Source organism: Pholis gunnellus, assembly GCF_910591455.1.
Source record: "Pholis gunnellus genome assembly, chromosome: 14".
NCBI lineage: Eukaryota > Metazoa > Chordata > Actinopteri > Perciformes > Pholidae > Pholis > Pholis gunnellus.
Window position 1 is genome coordinate 4,180,994 of NC_136541.1, and position 20,591 is coordinate 4,201,584.

The 20,591-nt window shown below is 43.8% G+C and overlaps 1 protein-coding gene across 10 annotated transcripts in view; it reads right to left on the reverse strand.

Moving 5' to 3' along the window:
* LOC306706774 (supervillin-like) overlaps positions 1-19,435 on the reverse strand; it is a 44,431-nt gene extending 24,996 nt beyond the window's left edge. For 8 of the 10 annotated variants that reach the window (XM_079173975.1, XM_079173981.1, XM_079173983.1 and 5 more), the window contains exons 1-12: positions 12,396-12,500; positions 10,274-10,337; positions 9,148-9,239; positions 9,005-9,062; positions 8,745-8,893; positions 7,720-8,548; positions 2,417-4,102; positions 1,761-1,931; positions 1,555-1,592; positions 1,364-1,425; positions 956-1,092; positions 643-738 (exon numbers count right to left, since the gene is read on the reverse strand). In XM_079173975.1, coding sequence (XP_079030101.1) covers positions 643-738; positions 956-1,092; positions 1,364-1,425; positions 1,555-1,592; positions 1,761-1,931; positions 2,417-4,102; positions 7,720-8,548; positions 8,745-8,893; positions 9,005-9,062; positions 9,148-9,239; positions 10,274-10,337; positions 12,396-12,456 — 3,443 coding nt within the window. In that variant the 5' untranslated portion in view covers positions 12,457-12,500. Of the gene's footprint in view, positions 1-642; positions 739-955; positions 1,093-1,363; positions 1,426-1,554; positions 1,593-1,760; positions 1,932-2,416; positions 4,103-7,719; positions 8,549-8,744; positions 8,894-9,004; positions 9,063-9,147; positions 9,240-10,273; positions 10,338-12,395; positions 12,501-18,902 lie in introns of those variants that run through there. The other 2 variants (XM_079173982.1, XM_079173978.1) reach the window with 2 other exon arrangements.
* Between the last annotated feature and the right edge of the window lie 1,156 nt (positions 19,436-20,591).

Here is a 20,591-nt window from a genome sequence, read left to right on the forward strand (position 1 = left end):
AGGGAACGCTTGGAAACTGGGCATGGAAAGTACTGAATGAGCTATAGTGTTAAAGCCGACTTCATTCCCCTATAAGGTGCACTTAGGTTAGAAGCAGCTCACGAGGGGGGCAGGAATAACAACGTAAGATGAGCCGGATGAACAGATCAGCACTGCAGCCGGGAGAGGGAAACGGAGAGCAAAATGTCTCCGGCACCACATTTCAGTTGGTTGCAATAAACATTATCCTTTGTGGTAGAGTCAGTAAATATGTCAACGGAGGGTTAGCTTTGTTTATAGATTAAAATGAATAGCTTCATTTTTAAGATACAATACTTATTTTATGAATCTTTTATCTCCTCACATTTTTAAATAACAAAGAGGAATTTATAAATGTAGATTCATATATAATAAAATTGTATTGCACCCCATGTATGGTAATCTCTAAACCCACAGAGGTCCGTCTACTGTCGTGCTTTCAGTGAACTGAGATCTTGAAAATCTTTAAAGTTGGTTTTCATGCATATAGTATAATAGTATAATACAAGCACATATATCCCAAAGGGGTACAAAGACCATAGAAACAGGCTATTTAAGTAAGCATGCAACACATGCACACTCACACAGATACAAAGCGCATGTAAGTAGGCAGCCCAGCTGTACCTGATGCTGGTCACACTGGTGCCTACTGCAGTGGGGCTGGGGACACGAGGGACATGAGTGTGGACGCTCGGAGGTTGTGACGATGTGGCAGGATCACTTAAAGGTGGAGAAAAAGGAGGTACAGATGAAAAAGAAACTGTGAAATATAGATAATGCAAGTTAACAAGTAAAGACTTGAAAGGCGTTGACAGAGGTCTCTGAAGAGACAGACGGAAAGGTGAAAGAATAAGATGAAAAGGAAAATAAAAACAAAATATTCTCTGCTAATTGTTTGATGCAAGATGCAGCTAAACAAGCAAAATCCAAGATCTACCTTGAAGCGTTGACCACCTCCCTGTTGGTGACGGGTTGAGTGTTTGACCGATCCTGAACTCTTCTCAGACGCCTTTCTACGGCAGCGTTCCGAGAGCGCGGTTTCGGAATACTTCCGTCTGATGTCTTTTCCAGCTCCTGGAGGAATATGTCAGGAAAACATCAGTACTTTGGTTTAGAAAAGCAGTGATATTTTAAGAGAGAAATTATATCAATTTGAAGTTCTATGAATACCCAGTTAACTAAATATGGCAACGGCAATTACAAAAATATCACCGTCTGCTGACAATCTGAACAAAGCTCCAGCTCTTTCTTTTGAAATTATGATCACAAAACATTGCTCAGTCAAAAATAAACAGTATTAATCATCTGCCCTCATGATTAAAATGTACATAAAGTAGAAGTGTACCCTGAAGAGAGACCTCTTGGCAGCCACACTCATCTTGGCTCTATCGTCCAGTTTTCCTTCATCTAATGAAAAGGAGAGAAGAATTATGTTACGTGGCATCAACTGTATTTAAACTTCTGGGAAAATGATGTTAACATTTTCTTTAAAAATTAAGAATTATATGTGCATATATTGCAGCAGACTGAATTTACCTTCGGGATCTTGTAGCTGTGATGGGCTTAGACGAGACCTGCAGAAAACAGACATTTTTTTAATGTATTTTAGGAACCAGGATGTGATTATCATGATCTGAATGCCAACCTAGAACTATCCTCCACCATGCAATTCAGTGTATTAAATAAATAAATCATGTAAATAAAATGCTCCTGCAGATCGCTACAGAGAGCCCCTGCTGTACCTATCTGACTCCAGCCGCTCTGCAGACGTGATGGGCTGGGTCCTAAATCTCTCCGACATGCGACTGTCTCCTGGAGTGATGTAGCGGCGAGCCTTCCGGGCACCCCTGTCCCGATCACTGCCGCTAGCCGGATCTACCTCCACTGCTGACAGATCTACTTTAGTAGTCTCACTTTTAGAGTGGTGTATAGATTTACAAAGATTGACGAGGACAACAAAGAGGAAAAGTAGAAGTAAAGAAAACTATTAACAACGTTTTGTTTTAGTAGACTAGCTTACCAGAAACTGCACTCAAGTTAGAATAACGGGGTCTCACACATTGATATTGGTGCAAACGCTGAGCACAACCTAACTGCAACCCAACTGTGAAGAGCCATTTCTCATGCAGCAGCAGACAACTTCCAAAGGTTTACCTTGCAAGAGCGGACGCCAACTAAGTAAGTTAAGCTCCAAAAACAAGATTGCAGACAGGACAATGAACATGATAATGGGAGACGTCATTGCAATACACCTTGACACATTTCATGCCACATAACATTGCAATCAGAATTATTTTCTTGGATCATTGGATTATGTTTTTGCAACAGCTTACGAATGCAGAGTTAGACGGTTATTTAGCGATGCAACACAGAGCCCATCCCATGCCAGTGGACCTACAACTCAGGTTTCCGGTTGGCATTCTCCAGATATGAGTGTCGCAGCTGCGCTACTGACACCCTGGTGTCCAGGGAGCCCATCTCCCCGTTCGATATCCCTGGTGAAGGGACGGCCCTCAACGTCTCTCTGCTGGCCGCTGCCCTCTCCATACGATACATGGTAGAATGCTGGCTTATGCCTATATCTGACATGGCGCGGGTTCTTATCTTGGGTTTGGGCCCTCCGCTCATCTCCATGCTTCTTTGTTTGACCTGTGGTAAAGAGGAGCTCTTCTGGAGGTGGATGGCTGAGTCAAACATCTGGTTCCCTGATGGGTCCGGCCGCTGCTGCTGCTGCCGCTGAGGCTCAAAGTCTAGTCGGGGCTCTTGTTGATTTCTCCGGGAGTCTTGCTGCTGATTTGGAGGCTCTTGTCTTTGGAGCTCACACTCCTGCTGTCTTTGAGGGAGCTGTTGTTTTTGAGGCTCTTGTCTTTGGAGCTCACACTCCTGCTGTCTTTGAGGGAGCTGTTGTTTTTGAGGCTCTTGTCTTTGGAGCTCACTCTCCTGCTGTCTTTGAGGGAGCTGTTGTTTTTGAGGCTCTTGTCTTTGGAGCTCACGCTCCTGCTGTCTTTGAGGGAGCTGTTGTTTTTGAGGCTCTTGTCTTTGGAGCTCACTCTCCTGCTGTCTTTGAGGGTGCTGTTGTTTTTGAGGCTCTTGTCTTTGGAGCTCACACTCCTGCTGTCTTTGAGGGTGCTGTTGTTTTTTAGGCTCTTGTCTTTGGAGCTCACGCTCCTGCTGTCTTTGAGGGTGCTGTTGTTTTTGAGGCTCTTGCAGCTGTCTCGAGTGGTCGTACTGAATCTGCATTGGTAGTTCTTGCAGTTGAATTTGAGCACCATGCTGTCTTGTTCTGGGTTCATACTGTTGTTGCGTTGGGGGCTCTTGCTGCTGAATTTGGGGCTCTTGATGGTACACAGGCTCTGAGGAGTGATACTGCCTGGGCTGCTGGAGTACAGAGGTGTGAGAAGGCTGCATAGATCGAAACACTGTCTCCTCTTGGCTGTCATGGCTAGAGAGATGCTCTCTCCCTCTTTCTCTGATCCTCTCAACATTTCTCTCCCTCTCTCTCTCCCTCGGTCTCTCCCGATCCCAGTCTTCCTCGCCTCGACTCATCCTCCTTCGTTCTGGGCTGTAGTTCTGCCAGTCCATGTCTTCATGCTGGCCCCTGTGAGGATCATCCACACTCTTTTCCCTTCGGCGGATCTCTGAGGGCAAAACGGCTTTCCTGCTCTTCAGCAGGCCCTCTGTATGGGCCTCTTCCTTCAGGGCCTGCCTGGCCTCCGATCTTGCCTCCCTGTGGGCGGCATGGATTTGGTCAGCACTCACTCTCCTTCGTGGTGGCACCTCAGGAGGTCCAGGAAGTTTGGCAGAGGCCACTGGGGCAGGGAGGGCCAAATAGGGCTGAGCGTCAACAGCAGGGCCAGAGTGTTGGTACTCAGGGACGAAGGCTGTTTGGCTGTGGGCGGTATGGTGGCCTGAGCTGGGCTGAGGCTGGGGAACGGTCCTTTGCTGGCTGGGTTCTGAGCGTGGTGGAGTGTACTGAGCAGAGTTCCCCTGAGTACGGTGTCTGTTACCCTGGTTCCTGTCTGGACTCCAGTCGGGGGGCCTCTGGACAATTTCATCCCTGGACAATCGTTCTCTTACCCGGATTCTTGGGGAAATAAACGGATAAGGGACACTGAGATTTCAGTTCAGTTAAAGACCTTCGGCATTCTCCGAACTTAAAACTCAACTCAAACAAAAGATGACTAAAGAGTATATACCAAGCTTTTATTCTGAAGGGACACACATGATGGTAAATCATAAAATATATGAGCCAAAATGTTACTATACAACTACATATTTTGCTAGCTGAGTGGTCTCCAAACAACAATCTGCTACTTGCCGAGGCAGCCGGTTGGTCATACAAACTTAGATGAAGTCCCCAAAAATGTGATTGATTTTAATTTTGCAAGCACTAAATTTAATTTCTACAAGAAATTGCAAAACCTATTGCATAAAAGTTTATGACACAAGACTATCATGTGACCAACTTGAGCTCCAAAATCCTACAGTCGAATCGCCACAAGGTCAAGTAGCACCATGCCCTGGGTTTGAATTTGAGTCTTAGTTCAAACAACTCTCTCTCTGATGTCTCCGTGCCAAAAAAGTAAGCCAAACTATTTCCATCTTCAACCTTCTGATCCCCGGTAGCCAAAGGTTGCTCTAATCTCATTGTAGACCCACTAAGCCAGACATCATTGATGGGCCTCGGCTTTATCTGACGTGACATGAAGGACTTACACAGTGCATGAGTACACACTAATGCTAGCTAGCATAGGCCGCTGATAAGGCCGCAAAGACATGTCGGTGCCGGTGGCATACGTAGGACATACTAGTTAGAAAATGATCTTTTGAGACACTTCAAACATTACCAACAAATAGACTGTGTAGTTTTCCTTCCTATATTACTTCATCTTTGCAAATGGAGCAAAGATGTGTTTATGTGTACCAATGGAATCAATTAAGCTTTACTAACACTCTATAAAGGTTTGTCTCATCATGCTAGACATTGCCTCTATGAATTTCACCTGCCCATACAGCTCAAAGGCTGGCCATGGGCTTTCATCCTTTCACAGGCTATCAGCAAGTCAGCTATGTCACGTATCTGGGCCACAGTCCAATCCAAAAATACATGTATACTCAAGGACTTTAATGGCAAACCATCACGGAAAACTAAATAAAAGAAAATCAAACATTTCTGGTAATGTGTGTCTCTCAAGAAACACTTATCAGGTGATTAAAAAAACATACATTCAAGGCAAAAATGCATGTCTTATCTTATGCAACGACATTGTCAAAGTCACTGACAGGGTACTCAGATGTAATTTCATAGGGATCAACAGGCCAGAATCTGAGAAAGGGGGATGTGAGTGCGGCATCAGCTGAGTCAGTAGGTCTACGACTGACTGGGTCAGGGCATCGAGCTGACTAATGTTGTCACCCCATCAACTCTGGTTCACTAACTCCACTCAACTGCTCATGAAACCCGGGCCACACACAGTCACAACCAATTTAACAAGAATTATGGTATTGTGCTGATGAACAAATGACCAGTTTTACAGAGTTCTGGGTATGTTTGTAGACTGTTCTACCGTGTTTTAAGAGAACAAAAAAGACAGTCGGTAAGGCCTAATATTTAATGAAACAAGACATTAACCAAAACATGTTTCGTTTGATTCTCAATGAATTCACGATTCTTCGACTATTATTGAAATGCTCTTAAGGCGGGTACTGTTCTGCCTACTTTCAGGCTGGGCCCTATAGGGCCCAGCCTGAAAGTAGGCAGAAAAGTAGGCACTGCTATTTTGACAGTGATTTGAAGAAATGTGATAAATGTGACATTATCGCATAAACGAAAGACATGTTGGCAAATGCTCCAAAAACAGATGAAAATGAGATGTATGTATTCAGTGAATCATTCGATGGATAAATGTTAGGACTAAGTTAGGGATGAAGAAGGATGAAAGTTTTTCAGTTGAAAACTTGAAACACTTGTTAAATGTGAGACAGTGACACCAGTTAATAAGTGAAGTATTACAGAGTGAAATACGGAAATACTGCACTGTTATATATATATATTACTGGAACGAGTTAGCTGCATGTCCACCCAGAACGTGTTTTTAAAAAACTGTTTCCAGAGGTATTATGACTTTCAGAATAATTAACACTTTATATGACCTGTAACAATGGTTTGAAGACATTTATAACCTCTTTCATAATTTTGAAAGACCGACAAATGACGTGTGAAAGAAATTAGAGTGCGAGGAAAAGAACATTTCCTGCCATTATAGAATGAATCAACTGCCAACAGCCAGCTTAAACACATGTACCCGGTGGATGACACAGTCTTTTTTACTGACGGCGTCCTGAGCAGACAGTACCTTGGAGGCCAGCTGAAGACTGTCTGAGAGTCGCTCTCTGAGTCTGTGTTGATAAACCAGTCGCTCTGTGACATGGCAGCCAGGCTAAAAGGTGACGTGGTGACAGTGTTAAACCCTGAGGGGAGATTCTGATCAGAGCAAAGTGAGCAGCACTGATCAGCTGAACTGTAATCATGGTTATTTTAACATGTTTAAGATGTTGAGCAGTCTGATTATTGATTAGAGGATCAGTTTATATTGATCACAGGTGTGTTTTATTATGTCACTTCTCTCTGCTTCAATGTCATCATGTACATTTTTTTCTTAATGACTTCACTTGACGAATATAATAATTCTCATCCCTTTTGTGGTATCGTATTAAAGTTTTTAATAGAAAGTGACATAAGCTCCTTGCTAATGAACCAAGCTGCTGGTAAATCGGGGTTACCTCTCGGGGCAAGCAGGGAAATCATATCCCCTCTAAAAACCCAGCCTGCAATCTACCCTGCTGCCCTGCAACCTTTCCCTGATGAGCTCCCCAGAGCACCTTTCCATGTGAAACTGGAGCAGCACGTGACAGAGCTGGACCCACAGTCTAGAAAGATCCTAAACCTGGTGCAGTGGTAAACGCAGCAGGCTAGTTAGCTCAGCAGCCAGCCCAAACTGCACCAACTCATGAATATCTCAGTTTCTCTTTGTTTTTACGACACAAACCAAAATATGGTCGAGTACTAAGTATAGCAATAAAAAATGTTGTCTCAAACTTCCTAATGATCAAATAAAATTCCAATAAAAGAAAAATTGTATAGCATGCTCCTTTTGGAGGTGATTAGCAGCCAGTAGATGAGTGTAAATACTGTCAGGAAAACAGGTTCATGTGGTTTAAACTCTCTACATGTAGTCTTAAAATACACTGTAGACACAACATCAGACTTCTAATGGTGAGATCACTCCATGGGCAGCATTACACAGTAGAAAGAACCACCCAGAGAGGGATTTAATGGCTTGTGATCATGATTTGGCCATTTTAGTATTTAAAAGAGAACTACAAAGTTTCTGCATGGAGTAAAATAAAAACAAAAAACAATTATAATGGGGTGACGCAGACATAAAAAGTGTGCGTTCCTAATACTTGTGTCATGTTAGACTTTAAAGGAGCTAAATACAAAATTGGGAGCATTTCTGTTGACTCTCAACGGCTCTCAACATGGCGACGGCTGCACCGGCAGGTATGCAAACTAAACCATTTATACGATCAAATCTTGAGTAAGAGTTGTCCAATATATCAGACACTTGTCTTTGAGATTATGGTCGGTCTTAGTTTATGTACTTTCTGAATGTTTTAACCCATTTTTTATAAACTCACCCTTGTCTGTTGAGGATGCTCTGGGCCTGCTGCTCTATGAACAAATCCCCAGGTGAGATGCCGTAGCGAGTGGAGGGCAGGGACGCCCGGCGGGCGGTGCGAGGGGAGCCGGGCACCGCTGCGATGCTGTAATCCCTGGTGGAGGCGGGGCTTGGCTCCTGGTGGGCGGCGTCCTGGTGGTGGTGCTGCTGCTGAGGGGACTGAGGTGGATGCAGCTCCTGCGTTCTGGATCTAGAAGCGACTGGGCGCTCCTTAGCCGCACCACGCCGGTGGTTCTCCAAGTTCATCGCTTTCTCCCGCTCCGAAAATCTTCTGGGCCTATCTTGTGTGGGGGGAGGGGCTTTGTTTGAGTGGGCTGGGCTGGAGGCGGAAACAGGGGCAGGATCTGGGTGAGTCCTCATGTAAACCCTGCCCACTCCAGCACGATATGGTACCCTGGGCTCCCGTCCTTGTTCCTCAGCTTCCTGTCTGTCTCCCTCTCGCCTGGAAGCCGTTTGTCGGTCAGAGGCGTCTGTGTCACGCCGAGGGCGGTGGCGTGGTGTGTAATCGATGTCCGCCTCCTGATCCAGGAGGATGCCGTAACGCTCTGACAGCTGGCGGCGGCGCTCGGCTTTGTAACGGGCGATGCGTTCGGCCTTGGAACTGTGGCTGGTGGGGTTTGTGGGGCCAGAAGTGGTTGTGGAGGAGGTGGATAATGTTACTGGGTCAACATACACCAACAATGGCTCCTGACGGCCGCTGCCAACGCCACCTTTGACCTGAGGGGATCTGTCCAGTGATGACAGCTGCTTCTGGGGTGCCTCCAACTCCTCTCGACTGTAGCGCCTCACTGCGGTAAATAGAGTAAACGATTACATTCCAGCAACCTTGTTCAGATGCATTCTGGGGTCCATGTACCTTCCATCCCACATGACACAAATGTGGCATTATTTTAACAAGACACATCACAATTAACATTGTCACAACTCGCTAAATGCAAAAATACAGCATCATTTGTTTTTGGCAGTGCATCGAGCCATGCTTACCCATCACACAAGGCTCACATGGATCTGAGGCGCGGGTGTACCGCGGAGGATCCTCCTCCAGCATCCTGTTGGCCACCAAACCACCGGGCACCAGCGCAGGGGGAACATCACTCTCCATCCCCTCCAGGCGCCGGGCTATCCTCTCCTTCCTGTCGACAGGCAGGGGGCAGAGGTTAAAGGTCAGCGGCTGCTCAGTTGAGTTCGATTTTATGAAAATATTCAGAAAAGTTTATGTGAAAAAATATGAACCCTGAAGATACCTGTTCATTCCCAAATCCTTTGTGACGGCTCCCTCAAAGTATTTCTTCAACTCTGAAACTGAATATTAGAACAAAAAAATTGTTGTAAAAAAAACTACAAGATCTCTTCTGGGTTATTGTGTGTGCTGGGAACCAATGCCCACCCTTGGGAAGGACAGCCAGGAGTTTGGCATCTGTATCTGAAACACTCTTGACCAAGGTGGTCTTGTCACCCAGGGAGAAGTCACTCTGAAAACTGAACGAGAAGACAGAGTCACAAACCTGCAATCAAGATGAAACGTATTACAATCTGAATTCCTAATAAAAGAAAATATATACTTAATTGAATCTATCCTTCTAAAAAACAAACGGTAATTATAGGAGGATGAGTGGCTGCTTTACTTCAAATTACTCAGTGATAAAAGAGGTGATGCAGTAGCTAAACTATCATTTTTACCCTGAATTGTGCCTAGTTGTCTATTTCAGCTGCCCACACAACTCTGCTTCAATGGCCTTGTCTTAAAGAGGTGATGGCAGGTAAAGGGGAAACTCAGCTGGTGTTACTTCCAACAGGATTCGGCTTAAGAACGAGGTCAGCGAGTCCTGACTCTCCTCCAATTAGAAACAGACAATTGAGGTCTTCTCTTAATGTCATTACGTATCACAATCAACAAAACAGGTCACACGAACCGGGAGAAATAAACTCACCTTTCTTTTCTTTACAAAACAAACTACTTCATGTATTTTTTAAACAGGCTTGTCATCTTCAGTTAGTGTCAATTTTCACTGATAAATACCCAGATTTAATTTTTAAAAGGACCAAATAAGTTAAAACTGCATGTCACACTCAGGCTTTATGTTCAAATAAATAAAAATGTTCTTGTGTATCTTACTGCCGGGCGGCTGAAGAACCGGAGGAAACACTGTGAACTAATGCAAAAGGAGCTTGGGTGCAAAGTGCTCCTGAAGGAGGTATTATGGCCTTAATGCCATGTGAACAAAAAAGTGTCTTTAGGATAAGCTGTTCCAGGCATCCCTAGCTTTTAATGCTTACTGAGCATGATAAGCTAAAGCGCTCTACTGCAGTAAAGCCTATATCCTTACACATATCCCCATTGTGATGACAAAGCAGAAATTAGACAAACGAAAATGTTTGCATTTATTTTAACTTAACTCTCTTTGTGCTGCTGTAAAACCTGAATTTCCCCTCTTTGGATCAATAGAGGCTTATCTTGTCTTGTCTTGTCTTTCTGGAGGTAACTTTGGTGATTGCGAAAAAAAACAACTCACCTTAAGGCCTCTGTTGGCAATGAGGCTGAGCTGCAAAGCTTGGCCCGAGATTTAGGTCCAAACTCTAAAAGGAGAAACAAGACTCAGTCAAACTTACACGACAACAAAAACGTCTACACTCCACCTTTCAATATTCTGTATCTCTGTGCTGACACTGGGAGAATCAGGACATGTTCTCCTGGTCAAAATGAACTGCACATTTCTGGCATTTGGAAGTAAAATAATAAAATGATAACTTTATGCACTACTTGTGCATATGACACAATGGATTACAGCACGGCTGGCTGAAAGACGGCTGAAAAATGATCATTTCAGTTTCATCGAGGCCTGTAGTGAATTTGTGTCCAGCAGGAAATTGGAAGACTCTGTGTTTGCTTCAGGCCTCAGATGCCGCGTTGCCAAATAGGCTGTTAGTTGTGCACAAAAAAAAATCAATCTTTGTGTTTACGTTTAATAAGTCTCAAATTATCACCAATACCTTTTTACGTCTATCTTCCTTTAATGTAAAGCCTTTGGTGCTGCATTTCTTTTATGAAGGGTGCTATACAAATTAAGTTGATATTTATAGTTATTATCATTATTATTATTACATTTGTATGCTGTCTTAAGCATTCAGATGGGTACTGTAGAAGGGAAGTGTTCGGACTGGCTTAAAAAATTCCCCGGTATATTTCATTGAGACCTCTTTGTTAGCTCAGCAAGGGTCCTGACGCAGCGGACTCCAGCAAACAATATAAAATGGTCCAGAACAGCAGCATGAACAGCATAATTCTACTGTTTACCTTTGCAAATTGTCATTTTAACTTAAATGATTCATTATAAATGCTGATAAACGTGACAAAAAATGGTTTAGATGCAACTGAAAAGAAGCAACAATGTCCCGTTCGGTCCGGACAGGAAATTAAGTTTTCTTTGAAATTTTGAGTCACTTGTCAATAAAAGGCTGCTCAGAAAGTTCACACCCAGTTCCCAGCTGATAGGTGACCCTCTCCCCTCTCATGCTACAGCAACAGCAGCCTGTTGTAAAGTTGTGTCCCGGCATAGGAGCCGGATCACCTTACTGCTTCAGACGCCTCCAGACGCCTCCAGAACACCTATTTTGGCCTGAAAAGACTGTGCGGCAATACAGCGGGGAACGTTTGTCAGGACAGAAAGCATGTAAGTGTGGTGGTACTATCCTAATGATCACTTAGACATCAAGTTCAAGGGCTTCTCAGTGTTTTGTGTGGTAACCCGGGGGGAAATTCATGCACTCAAAATGGACATGTTTTGGTGGAAGTGATGACACAAGTCAGAATTAGACACAAGCGAGGCCAGAAGTCTGGGTTGCGGGTCTTGTAACATTATTTTGTGATATTTCTGAAGCCTTTGGGAACCTTGTGTAACTGTATCTGCCTGTTTATCTGTCTGGAAAGCCCCTTGTACAGAAGCCAGTCCGGCTTTTCCCTGGAAACGTCTGCAGGTTGTCAACAAAACAAGCAGCACAAGGCTCAAGGTCGACAGTGCCAGAGAGCAGCTTAGGCTGCTGACGGTCCAAAAGTGAGCGCAGTGAGGAGAAGGATCTTCTATAAATATTCAGAGGCGCGAAATAGACTTCCTGTGTGACTTGGGCCTTTCGCTTGCACACAATCTGTTCGGAGGTAACGATGGAGCTCATTTACAAGGTAGAAACATCAGAGCGGAGGAAACAAGAGAAAGCACATCATAGCACACACCTGTTGAATACACTAAATGTAGGAGTCAAAATGATCTTTCACTCCTCAACCACACTTCCCATTCATTCGTTCAAAGCAGCCTGATGCTAACATTCACACCCAAAGCAATAGATTATCCCAAAATCCTTAAAAGTATTGGATGAGCAACTCTTACACGCGTCATGAATCCTTGTTTCATCGGATCCAACCAAGCCAACAGAAGCAAAACAAGGAGTCCACCAGGAACCGTGCCGAGCCGAATCCCCCTGCCTACTGTTACCACTGACAGCCACCGGCTCTGTCATCTAGCTCAGTAAGGAGCTCAATTAGCAAAGCCCCCAAGCAGTCTATGGAGTTAAAAGGTATTCAAGTGGGTTTAGCATGTCCCCCTATAGCCGGACCAAGCCTCCCCTTTTCAAAGGCCTTACCTTGGCCACACGGCTGCTCATGGTTCACATGGTAACTAGAGATCCATGGGTTTCGAAACATGTTTGGGGAGGAGAGAAGAAGGATGCCGCGAGACTCCCCCTCCGGTCAGAGCGCTGGTGGACAGCACGAGTGGCAGCGGTGGAGGCGAGGGCTGCAACTGGCAAGCGGACAGGCAGGGATGGAGGTGGTGACACAAAACGACCGCACACACACACACACACACACAGATACAGCCCACAGACACAGCAGAGTGACTGCCCCGGCTAGACAGCAAGAACAGACTGGCTGTCATACGTGATTTGTATGTGTCAGTGTGTGTGTGTGTGTGTGTGTGTGTGTGTGTACACGCGAGGGAGCTGAGAGAGAGAGAGAGACAGCGCAGCAGGATGCTAAAGCAGCTCACAGCCCTAATCAGATTACAGGCAGAAATTAGCCTTGATGATAAAAACTCTGGAACAGGATTGGAGGAGGGTGCCAGCAGGGCTGCTGGGGGTGGTGTTGGGTCCAGGACTACTGGGAGTCAGATGGTATCCTCAACGCACGCACACATCACACTTCCAAAACCTGAAGCCGGAAATTGCATTAATATGACTGTCGTTAAGTCGTCTGCTGGTTAAAACTGTTTTTAAATGCAGTTGGAGAATAAAATTCAGTGTGCCGCTGGGAGTACGACTCTATATGGTTTTTACTGACAGCCTTGTCTTGGTGCCAGTTCAGCCAGTAAGAAAGGCTTTATTAAGCTCTTCATAACTTCCTGCCAAATAATATAATGACTGATGATTATAAAAATGACTACAACTTGTTGATTGTGGGTGTACTTTATTTTAGTTTCTGCCCTTCGTCGTCATGAGTCTCATATTTACTGTCTTACAATGATTGCCCAACAGTCACATGACCAGTCATCACATCATAGACAGACATATAGTCCTTAAGACGGTTCTCCAAATGCTCGGAAAAGGGACAATAAGTTTGTCCAACTGTTTACAAGAGTAAAAGTATATCAGAGGGACTGCCAAATCCAAATCCGTGCGCTCACATCCCCCCTGAACTAAACCAACAGGGGTTGAGAATAAATAAAAACTCACTATTATCTAGTAATGCCATGAGGTCGTTTACCATTTACTGTACTTTACTGTTTTGTCCCAGTACAACACATACGCCTTTGGGCGTAAAGTCATATTTTGTTGTATATTTAACCGTTAAAACCCAGAAACAAACAAGCAAAAAATAAATGTAACACAAAGTCGGAACCAATTAACTCAGGATCAAAGCTAATGAAAACTCAAATAAAAGAAACCTGTCTGATGGATGAAAATCTTTGGTTCTGTTAATTAAATTGTAACGTGACGCCCTGGACCTGCAAATCCTGAGTATGATACAATACATGGTCTTTATCGTCGCTGCAACATTTGTTAACAAAAGGAACAAAACATAAGTGTGCATCACACACAGAAGTAGGCAAAACATCCGCAGCTCTTTTACTGTTGTCACACACTTTTTCTGGTCTAACTCCTCATCTGTCTGCTGCTTTTTCTCACCCTTTCACACACAACCTTACCCCCTCCCACCTTCCCTAGTCTGCCTCCGCTCCCCGTTGACGCCCCTAATAAGGCAACATGTGTTGTGAGTGGCTGCCTCGGGGAGAGGTCACCCTGTAGGCCGGTCGGTGTTTACCAGGAGGACCGTCTCCCCGCCTGCTCGCCGCTCTGCCTTGTTTTCTTCCTCCTTCTCCCTTTCATTCCTCAGATTTGTCATCCTTGCCTTCCATCTTGCCCAATCCTGCAGCGCCACCTTCGCCCAACTTCCTCTTAGTCCTCATTCTCCTTTTCTCTCCTCTCGTTTTTGCTCTCCGTGTCACTGTTGCTCTTCACCCCTCCTTCCATGCCAGTGCAACAACAAACATGATAAATGCTCCGTCGCTCGCTCTCTGTCTTGCCGCTTGCATGCATTTTTACAATTTCAAAACAGGTCACGCGTCTTTCATGAAGCTTTTCTGAGAAGTAAACCACACTGGCATAAGACATAACACTTACAGCCTTCCAAGTAACCACACAGAGGTGGACTATGGGTAGGTGGGTCGATGACATCATGGGAACTTGTGTCAGACCTCATGACCAGGACACAGACTTTCATCACTATTTAAGTCAACAGAAATTTGTTGACAAATTAGCTCATTCATTTTGGGGTTGGATGTTTTAAAAAGCCATTTCAAGGAACAGCGTGTAGCATTTAGAGGGATCTATTGGCAGAAATGGTATGACATATATAATTAAGTATGGTTTTTTTTGTGTATAATCAACGGAAAATAAGAATCATTGCGTTTCTGTTAACTTTGAATAAGCCACTTATATCTAAATACAGAGCGGGTCCGACATATTTCTATTGTAGCCCAGAACGTACAAACCAATCACTGGCTCTCGGCCATTCGCGTTTTATTTCCGTGTCAGCCATTGTAGTTCTCCTGCAGCCTTGGCACAGGGGAGACGGTTCAGTTGCAATCTACAATGTCGCCGCTAGAGGGCGCCAAATCCTTCACAGTGCACCTTTAAAAGCCTTGTTTTTGCATAATCTGCAACTTTCTGTTGTTTTGTACTTTTTTTTCCCATTTTTATGTACATTTAATAAGCTCTAGTTGCTTAACTGAAAATGTCTGAATGTAAAGAATATTGAAGTTTTCCATCCTCATGGGAAAACAACAATGTTAATAAAAACCACATTGTGAGACTATAGGATCACTATTTTTGAATTAACAAATACTACTATTAATTAATGACTAATTTTTGACTAAATTACTATTTTCACAATTATCACTCACCACATCAACTGTCGGGTTTATCTCTCTGTCAAATGATGATTGTGCGTTCATCAGCTACAAAGAAACCTGCACCAATAAGTCTTGGTCCGTGGGGTCACAAACAAATAAAAATGTGAAACTTGGCTCAACGGTTACATCTTGCAACACTGAATGTACAAACCAGTCAATAAAACTCAACACCCAGGACATCATGTAAACACCACGAGGTGTGTGACTCAACATCAAAGCAACTCTCTGCTAATCAAACGTTAAGCTCTGAAGCTCAGCAGCACACTGGTCATACATTGTGGACTTTTTCCTTATGGAAACCACATGACCCTTTGTTTCAGTCGGCCTTTAATTAAGCAGCCTGAGCTCTACTGAGCTTTACGTGCTTCATGGGATCGACATTATGACCGACTGGAGTTGAGCACAGACTTCTCTTTCAACAGGACAAAACTTCTAAATCACAAAAAGTATTCCTAAAGGATGGATTCACATTTGCCCTGAGCATTTTGCTGCAGCTATTGCACACACGTTGAGACAACTCATGTAGTATAAATGTGATGTACAATATTCAGATAATGGAAATTATTATGTCAGTTGTAATAACAGTTGATCCCGACTGAAGATACTTTGACATTTAAAAAAATCAAAGCTTTGTTGTACCCAGTAAAGAAACAGTTAAGATATTACAAAGACAGGTTGTATTGGGCCTTTAATAGCAATGTGATTATTGTTTTATTAAGAACGTGATAATTAATTCATCAACTTCTGTGCACTTTGGTCGGCAGCAGACACCGAGCTAGTCTGCCTTTATTAGGAGAGAGTGTCTCCTAACCGGTTTAGGTTGGCTTGTACAAACGCACTGATGTACACTGATTCACAGACACCCATGCACTATTATAAACACATGCACATGCATGCAGAGGAAGTATATGATCGAAAGTCTCTCTCACACACACACGCACACACACACACACAATAACATGGGTCAAGTGAGAGCCCGAGGCAGCAGAGTCGGAACCTTCATCCTTCCTCCTCCCTTAAACATTTACTCTTTAGATCCAGATCCGCGTTCCTCTCTGCTGCCTTGCATCAACTCTGCCTGACACTCGGCACAGAAATCTGCCTGCTCTGCTCTTATATGGATATCGATGAGCACGGAGCCCGGTGCTGCTGATGAGAGACACTTAAGAAGTTCTGCAACTCTCAGACGGAGCAGGAGAGAGGGAGGGAGAGGGAGAGGGAGAGGGACAGAGTGGGAGAGAGTGAAGGAGGACGGAGAGGAAGACTTCATGCCAGAAATGGTTACTTGAGGATTTGGATGTCTTTTCTCCTTCTGTTGAAGTCATACTTCCTCCCCGTACAGCCTTCTAAACGTGTATAAAATGACTAAACCGCGTAGTACCCAACCATTCTTTGTATTTTAAAATATTAAGTACTTTATCTGACTTATTGTTGTTATATTCTGAGATTGGGGGCATTTGGATTGCCTCTGAACGGCTCTCAACATGGCGACGGCTGAGCCGGCGGCTCGTAGCTAATGGTGCTACGGCGCTAACAGTATAAACAACAGCAAACATGCTGACAGAGCTAACAGAGTTTACCTGAAGGGGGAACCAGACAGTTAGTGCTCTGCTTCGGCTGTGAACCGCCCTATGAGAGCAGTGCAGAGCTAACCAGTGGTTCACGCACACATGCTAAAACATGCACTTAAAGCACTCTCGGCTTGCCCGGCTGGAAACATTATAGTTCACTTAGTCCAATACTTAGTTTTACTGAATGGAGCCTGAACACACCATAATATAGCCAAATATGATGGTTAAACTGTGTAATTAACGTGATTACCTGGTCATTGTTTTACATCCAAAATGTTGATTTGAGGCACTTTTTTTGTCGGATATAAGACATTTTACAGCTATTCTTCTCAAGGCTTCAGGTGAGTGGCACTACTCTGTCATACACAAAACAAACCGGTGCACACGTGTGTTAGGAGACTCGTGCAAGAGTAGAGTTCACTGGTTAGTCCCAGACATCTTTACGTGTAACCCAAAGCAGCAGTCACACTTTCAGACAGAGGCCTACATGTTAGCAGGCCAGCAGTAGACCCGTGGACAGCTCTCTGACATGCTAAGTGCCGACAGTAACAGCACACAGCGGGGTGCTGAGTACAAGCTGCAAGTCAACTGGAGCATGAGACCACACTCAGCAGGTCACACACCTGTTGAACACAAATACGAGTCATGTTCTCCTTTTTAATGAGGGGGCAGGCGGATGATGAAAGGATGTGAAAGGAGATGTTGATTGAATTTAATCTTTTGCCTCTGCAGCATGCTAACAACAACAACAACAACACCATAAAACAGGAGCTATGTTTCACCATTGCCTTTAGTAAAGAAAAAGGTGCACAAATCTGCACTTGCTTGCTAAAGGAAAGCATACCTGAAACTACTTTGTATAAAAGCTTTTTGTTCTGATGTCCATTAGCTGACCAACGAATAAGCTTATTAGTGCAAATAAAGAAACGCAGCAAAGCATATTTGCATTTGTTCATCTATATTCTAAACTATTTCAACACCAAAAAAATCAAATGAATGCTTATAACTGGGTGATAGTTGCAGATATGTCTTCTTATGTGTAGATGAACAGAATCCAGTGGCAGAGGGTCAAGCGTGGGGCCGGTCAGTAAACCTGTCTGTTCATTGTGACGGGTGCAGCAGGTGCACCAAGCACCAAGCAACTGTCGGAGGGAGTTACATGCACTCACACACACACACACACACACACACACTAAAAACAAAACTGTGGAGAAATGACGCCCGACCACTGTTGGAACAACGGGCCGGCCCAACACATAGACGAAAGATCAGCTGCAGACACATGCCACCATACAGCCATAATCTGGAGGTTGGAATGCTAATTCCCGTGTGGTTACTTGAGACGGCGCGCAGCAACAAGAGGGAGGTTTGGTTGGGACACGACATTCAGTCCTCCGAGGGAGAAAATGTAAACCAGACACCGGTCACGCACACTGCTGAGCTTTGGCACCAAAGTTTGAACTCACAACAGGGTGGCTTGGTAAAAATAAGAGTGTTTATGAATGAGTTTCCCAATCTTTAGGTACAATGCTTTCACTTTCTTTGATTCTTTAGGGCATGATGCACTTTTTTAATGAAGTAATTCTGATATTGTCTTTGACTGTGACCCAAAGTGATCCTGTTTCAACAGCTGATGGTTTACACAATTCACCTGCTGATACCTAGATTTAATGAATGAACCAGAATTAATGAATAAAAAGCAACAAATGGCTGGTTAACAACCAAAGACACAAAGTTATTTAGTAATTTCCAGCCATTTCTTTTCAAGTGTAGCAAATCAGGTGTGAGGCAACGTCTGAGCATTTAAACATCCTGTTATAATTCAGTAAATGTTTCATTACCTTATTAGGTGCCAGAATATTATTGCAATTATTTTGTACATTTGAGTCACGAGGAAGCTATTGTAGCTCAAAGATAAATTAAGTAGCCTAATGTAACAGCTAAACATCTTAATCTACTTAGTCTACAGTTTACATAACTCAACACAAAGCTGAATGATGTCAGATTCATTATAGAAGAACTGTCTGCTTACTTGCTGACCTCATATATATATTGATATATATACCACAGCATGCATGAGATTAAAATAAGAAAGACAAAACCATACTCACAATGTTTTAGCTTCAATGATAGTCCATTCATCCCGTCAGCAGAATTCTGAGATTCAAAACCACCGAACAACGGATCTCACACGTGCCTTATTCAGAGCGAAGCAGATGCTGAGGAGGCAGGACGCAGGAGGCAGGAGGCAGGAGGCGCAGGTGTGAGCAGGTAAACCCAAAGTCATCCACCACGAAGCAGCTCCCGACCTCAGCAGCCGACAAATATAGCCTGGTGCTTTCCCCACTAGCTCTGCTGCACGGGGCCAAATAAATCAGTCCAAGAACAGCCGAGCAATGAAGAAAGAGAAGAAGGGAGAGAGAGCGAGAGGGAGTGGGGTATGCAGGAGAGGGGTGAAGGAGAGGGACAGGGATGAAGCTGAGTAAAAAAAAAAAAAAAAAAATACACAAGAGGTGTGTTAGAACGGATTGATCCTCCAACAATGAGTGATTCTTCAAACTGTTCCAAAAGTCAAAACCGGGGTTTTTTAAATGTCCATTCATGCAAACCAGGTGTGGGACACTGGTCTGATAGTTTACACTGACGAGTGAGAGGCGACACAACATTGCCTCCGAGGGGTTTGTGGAGTGCGGGCCAAAATCGGCGCGGTAACCTCATCCCACAGCAACCATGTAAGGGCTGAAGAGAGCGGCCTCGATAGACGGGCATCTGCCATAAATAGCCAGGAAGCGTCGGGCTCCCAGTGCGGGGGGATCCAATCAGCTGTTAAGCTCCAATCCAGCAGCACAGTGTGTGATCCAGACTCCACATGGGCTCCTGGACCACAACATCGGGGTCTCTGCAGCACGGAGCTGCAATACACTTTTATTTTGCTTTGAGCAATGTGTGGTTCATCAACACATTATCATTACACAGTTTGTGTAATATTTAAGATTGCGTCCTTGCCAAAGTACTAAAGGACAGCTGTTGAGGTGCACTAAAGAGGATCTCTTGTCTGCTGATGTAAATATTTATCAAAAGTTGAGCAACTATTGTTCACCTCCAAAAATAGAAATGTGAGCAAAGCAAACAAACAATTAATTTTCCCATTTATTTCGCAATATGTCTTAAATGTAAAAAACAATTAAACTAATTTGAAGATATAGGCATTAAAGTCAACATAATCCTTGCTGAAATAACATTGGCATTTTATTTTCGAGAAAATTGGCAGCATGTTGGAATTTAACAATTATTTTACCTATTAGTTTGCAATGGTATAATTATAAATCTATTATTAAAAAAACAGGCAGAGTGACAATGTATTTCACATGGGCACTAACAAGTATATGTGTCAAAGTGACAAGATGTATGCTATATTTAAAAGGACTAGAAACTGTAAATGTATTATCTGCCTGCACATCTTCTGGTAGAGAAGAATCAGGGTTTTGAGGTGTTTTTGTTGTTGTATTTTTATAGTTTAGCTCCATCTTGTGGACATAATAAGTACATAACTACATGCAATCCTTTGCGTGTTTCTACAGGTGTTTACACCAAACACATGTTAAGATTAAGAAGTACTCTCCTCCTTTCAGTTTGTTCTTCTTCTCATGTTCTGGGGTGTGGTTGTAGAGAATGCAGTATGTGTGCAAGAAGGTCAACTGTCACTGGGTCCTTAATGGAGTTACGTATTCCCTGAGCAACAGAGGCAAGCATGCTTGACAGTACTACAAAGTGTAAAGTAATGACAGATATGTGATTTA